The sequence below is a fragment of the Propithecus coquereli genome, unplaced genomic scaffold, assembly GCF_000956105.1.
Source record: "Propithecus coquereli isolate 6110/MARCELLA unplaced genomic scaffold, Pcoq_1.0 Scaffold313, whole genome shotgun sequence".
Lineage (NCBI taxonomy): Eukaryota > Metazoa > Chordata > Mammalia > Primates > Indriidae > Propithecus > Propithecus coquereli.
In genome coordinates, this window is record NW_012148764.1 from 399114 (window position 1) to 403102 (window position 3989).

Here is a 3989-nt window from a genome sequence, read left to right on the forward strand (position 1 = left end):
ATTTCAAATGTGGAGACAATTCTGAAAAAGACTAAGCATGACTCCTCTTTCAGATTAAAAGTGAGAAAATGTGGGACATGTCTGATGTTTAGGACCAGATTTTGTCCTCAAGTTCAGTAGCTGCAATTACTTCTAATTTAATGAGAGACAAATGTACTTCCTGAGCAGACGGTGTCAGGGAATGCCATTGTTTCAATGAGCTGAAAGTATAGGAATATTTTACTTAATGTGCATTTCGTTACTCAGCTAACAGTTATTCAATAGAGTGCCTGCTATGTGCATGCCCCCTGCCAAATGCTCTAGAAATTGGTTAAATGTAGAGAAGCTATGCTTCTCAGTGTTAGATTTTGAGTACGTAGAGGACCTTGGTGTACGTCAGCTCCCTCTGCCTAATTTCAGAGTAGGTTGGGCATGTCTAAGTGGATTTGCCCTATTGTGTTAGTTTTCCAGTGATTTCTGAAGGGCCAATGCTTAGACAAGCCATAGCCTGGATGTTAGCAGATATCTTTTCCAGAACTCCTTAGGGTCTCCTCCCACAGAGAAACAGTTCCCTTCAGACTGGGAGATGCTTGGCTCTTCCATTCGTTGTAGCCCTACTTTCCATGCTTTGCTCCTTGCTCTCAGTGGCTGATGGAAAGTGGAAGGAGGAGCTCAGCTTGCTGTCCTGACTTGCTTCTGCCCTTTAGTGTCCCACAAAAGATGCTCCTTGACATTTCTGTAGAGAGGTAGTGACATTATCTTTTTTTCTTCTATGTTGCAGGGGTTAGCTATGGATAAAATTTATATTTTGTGGTTTCCAAACTGTGCACCAATGTTCTCCGGGGCATCACAGCAACCTCACTGGGAGATATGGGGTATTTTAAATGCCTCAGGGAAACACAGGGATAGTCGATATCTACTGGACATGGTTGGATCTACCAGTTGGAGGCAGTTCACAGTGTAAACAATAGATCACACTACTTACATTTCTCTCCATGGTATCATATCTTTGCAATGCCGTTTTATTTTTTGTTTTTGTAATTGCTGTGATTACAAGCAAGTACCACGAGAAACTCAACATGGAACAAGAAAGAAGGATGACGATGCCAAGTCTCATTGGAAGAGTGGAGAAGTTTTGCAGTGCCCAACAGGCACACAAATCCCATGATTATGCAATTAGTAGGCATATTTAAGAATGAAATAAATATATGATTTTTGTCTTTAAATTTACACATTTTTCAAGTAGTTACTAATTTGTTAGGATATACATAATTATTAAATTATAATCCTTAATAAATGGAACTATTAGGTAATATTTTTGGCCAAGGAACCATGAAAAAAAATATTGAGAAACTAAGGACGCCAGAACTGAAGATGTTGGGAACCTTTGATTTACGTTCTTTTCTTATATTCTAAAATTATACTACCAATTTAATTCTACAATTCTGTTAGAATACAAGTGGAATCAATGCTTTATTTTATATTTCTCATTGGCTATGGATCAATGCCTATGTACTACTAACAAATGAGATGTACCAAGTCCAAATGCAGGCATGTGTGCTTACAGACCAGATCTGTAGTCTGTTATAATGAATCTTTTTGCCCGTGCACCTGAGACCCTGTTTGTCTCTAACGCATGGGGCACCTGGTCTATTTATCTGTGGGTCCGCCATATTAATTGATTTTAGATACCCTCCATGACCCTTTCCACGTGGTGAGAAATGATAATAACTAATAATTTTTAAAAATAAATATAACTTTTTTATTAGGCATTTAGAATGAGGCACTTTTCTCATTGATTTATAGGTATTAGTTCCTTTTGTTTTCAGAGGTATAAATACTATTAATATTATTAACCTCATTTTACAGATGAGAAATTGAGGCATGAAGTTTAAATACTTTCTTGGGGCTGCATAGCTAGTAAAAATGCAGAGAATTATGACCCAGCTGATTGTAGAGCCTTTCTTGCCCACTCTGCCATGTACTGAAAGTAGCATGTAGCTCAGTGCAGCTTCTCTCTCTCACTGGGCTTACTCTTGCCTTGATATTTTAGAATAAAACTACTTTATCTCTGTGTTTTTAATATTCATCACCATGGCTTTGAAGCACATGTCTATATTTAGCTATGAAATTTACACTTACTTGTACTTATATAACTCTGACCACTTCTGCCCAGTTCTCAACTTACGTCATTTCTGATGCCTCCTGGTTATTGCTCCTCACTCTGCTGACAGCTGTCACTGGACTCCTCTTCAGGGTGTCCACAGCATATTCCAATTCCTGCTATTGAGAATCTCACACCATAAAAGGGGGAAATGAGGAGCTGTGCTTTGCTTATACAGTTAATAATCACCAAAAATGAACCACAATAGAAGATTCAGCAGAGAAGGATTATGTTAGGCCTCTCTGTGGGCTAGGTCTTTGGATGAAAGTGGGTTTAAATTTTTTGGATCCCAGAGTATGGACTTTAATTAGTCCATATCCAATATCTGTACTGATGAGAATTGTGTCCATTTTCTTTTAACCAGAAAGAGTGAAGTTCTAGGAGTTTATATTTAACCATTTTAAGCTCCCTACCAAATTTACCATGATTTCTAAACCAGAGTGGTGATTTTTTTTCTGTAAAAGAAAGCTGAAGCATTAAATTCATCACCATTTTGGCAAAATAGAAAAAGTAAAGTAAAATAATTTCATCCCAGTGGTACAGACTTTTCAGAAATCTCACCCCCAGTACAGTGCCTGGCAAGTAGCACCCAATTAATGTGTGCCGCCAATTGTAACATCTCTGATGTTTGTAAGTCATGAAATGTTTCGCAATGCAAAACAGCCGAATGGAGTCCTCTGGAATAAAAGCAATTACTCTGTATATATACAAAAATTTGTTGACAAGACGGGCAGTTATAGCAGAATTGTAGTGTAAACTTTCAAAAATATCTTGGGGTACGTGTCCTGGGGCAATGAATGGTTTTGTTGTGCTGCAGACATGTTCTTGGCACCTGCCCCTCCTCATGTAAGGGAGTGGTATTGAACCAGACAGCTCAGAACCCTCGTGCCATCCGCTTGTAGGAAGGAAAACACTATGTTTAAAGGTAACAGTGAATTCTGTGGGGGGAAAAAACCCGCCGGACTGATTTTTAAATCAGTTGAATATGTGCATCATCCATCACACAGGTGAGTTATTGTGGCGAGATGCAGTTGTAGCAAGAGAAAGCTGAGAGTCCTAAACAGGCACACTCTCTCCTGCTTTGGTGGACAGGAGTGCACAGTGAGTCAAATCTTGTTTTCTCCCCAGAAAATGCAGATGTCCCCACCGCGCCCTTCGCTTCTTCCATTGGAAGCCATAGTGTGACGTTACGATGGAAATCTGCCAACATCTCTGGAGTGAAATACATTGTTCAGTGGAAATATGCACAGCTTCTGGGAAGCTGGACTTACACTGAGGTATGAAAGGCTGTATTTGCACCTGAACATGGCCTTTTTTCCCCTCAAATTTTTAAAAGTGCCCAGTTACTACATATAATTATAGGCATTCTAGAGCTCATGCCTATAATCCCAGCACTTTGGGAGGCCAAGGCAGGAGGATTGCCTGACGCCAGGAGTTCAAGATCAGCCTCAGCAAGAGAAAGACCCATCTCTACAAAAAAAAAAAAAATAGAAAAACTAGCCAGGCATGGGGTGTATGCTTGTAATCCCAGCTACTTGGGAGGCTGAGGTAGAAGGATTGCTTGTGGTCAGGAATTTGAGGTTGCAGTGAGCTATGATGACACCTTTGCACTCTAGCCAGGGTGACAGAGCAAGACCCTGTCTCCAGGAAAAAAAAAAAAAGGGGCATTCTAAAAAAGATTCAAGTGTAAAATGAGTGGCTGGATTAGATGGACTTTAGACTTTAATCTCTGCTACTCTGTAACATGCTATGTGAAACCCTTTATTTTATAAGGAAAATATAATACTGGACACACGAGTATATTCCTTCAGCACAGCACCACACAACCACTCATCCTGTTGGCCAT

At 39.7% G+C, this 3989-nt stretch overlaps 1 protein-coding gene across 1 annotated transcript in view; it reads left to right on the forward strand.

Annotated features, from left to right (window-relative positions):
- Window positions 1-3989, forward strand: part of ROS1 (ROS proto-oncogene 1, receptor tyrosine kinase) — a 135309-nt gene that overhangs the window by 23722 nt on the left and 107598 nt on the right. Inside the window, 2 exon segments of the mRNA XM_012650123.1 lie at window positions 54-60; window positions 3272-3420. Of these exon segments, the coding sequence (XP_012505577.1) occupies window positions 54-60; window positions 3272-3420 (156 nt within the window).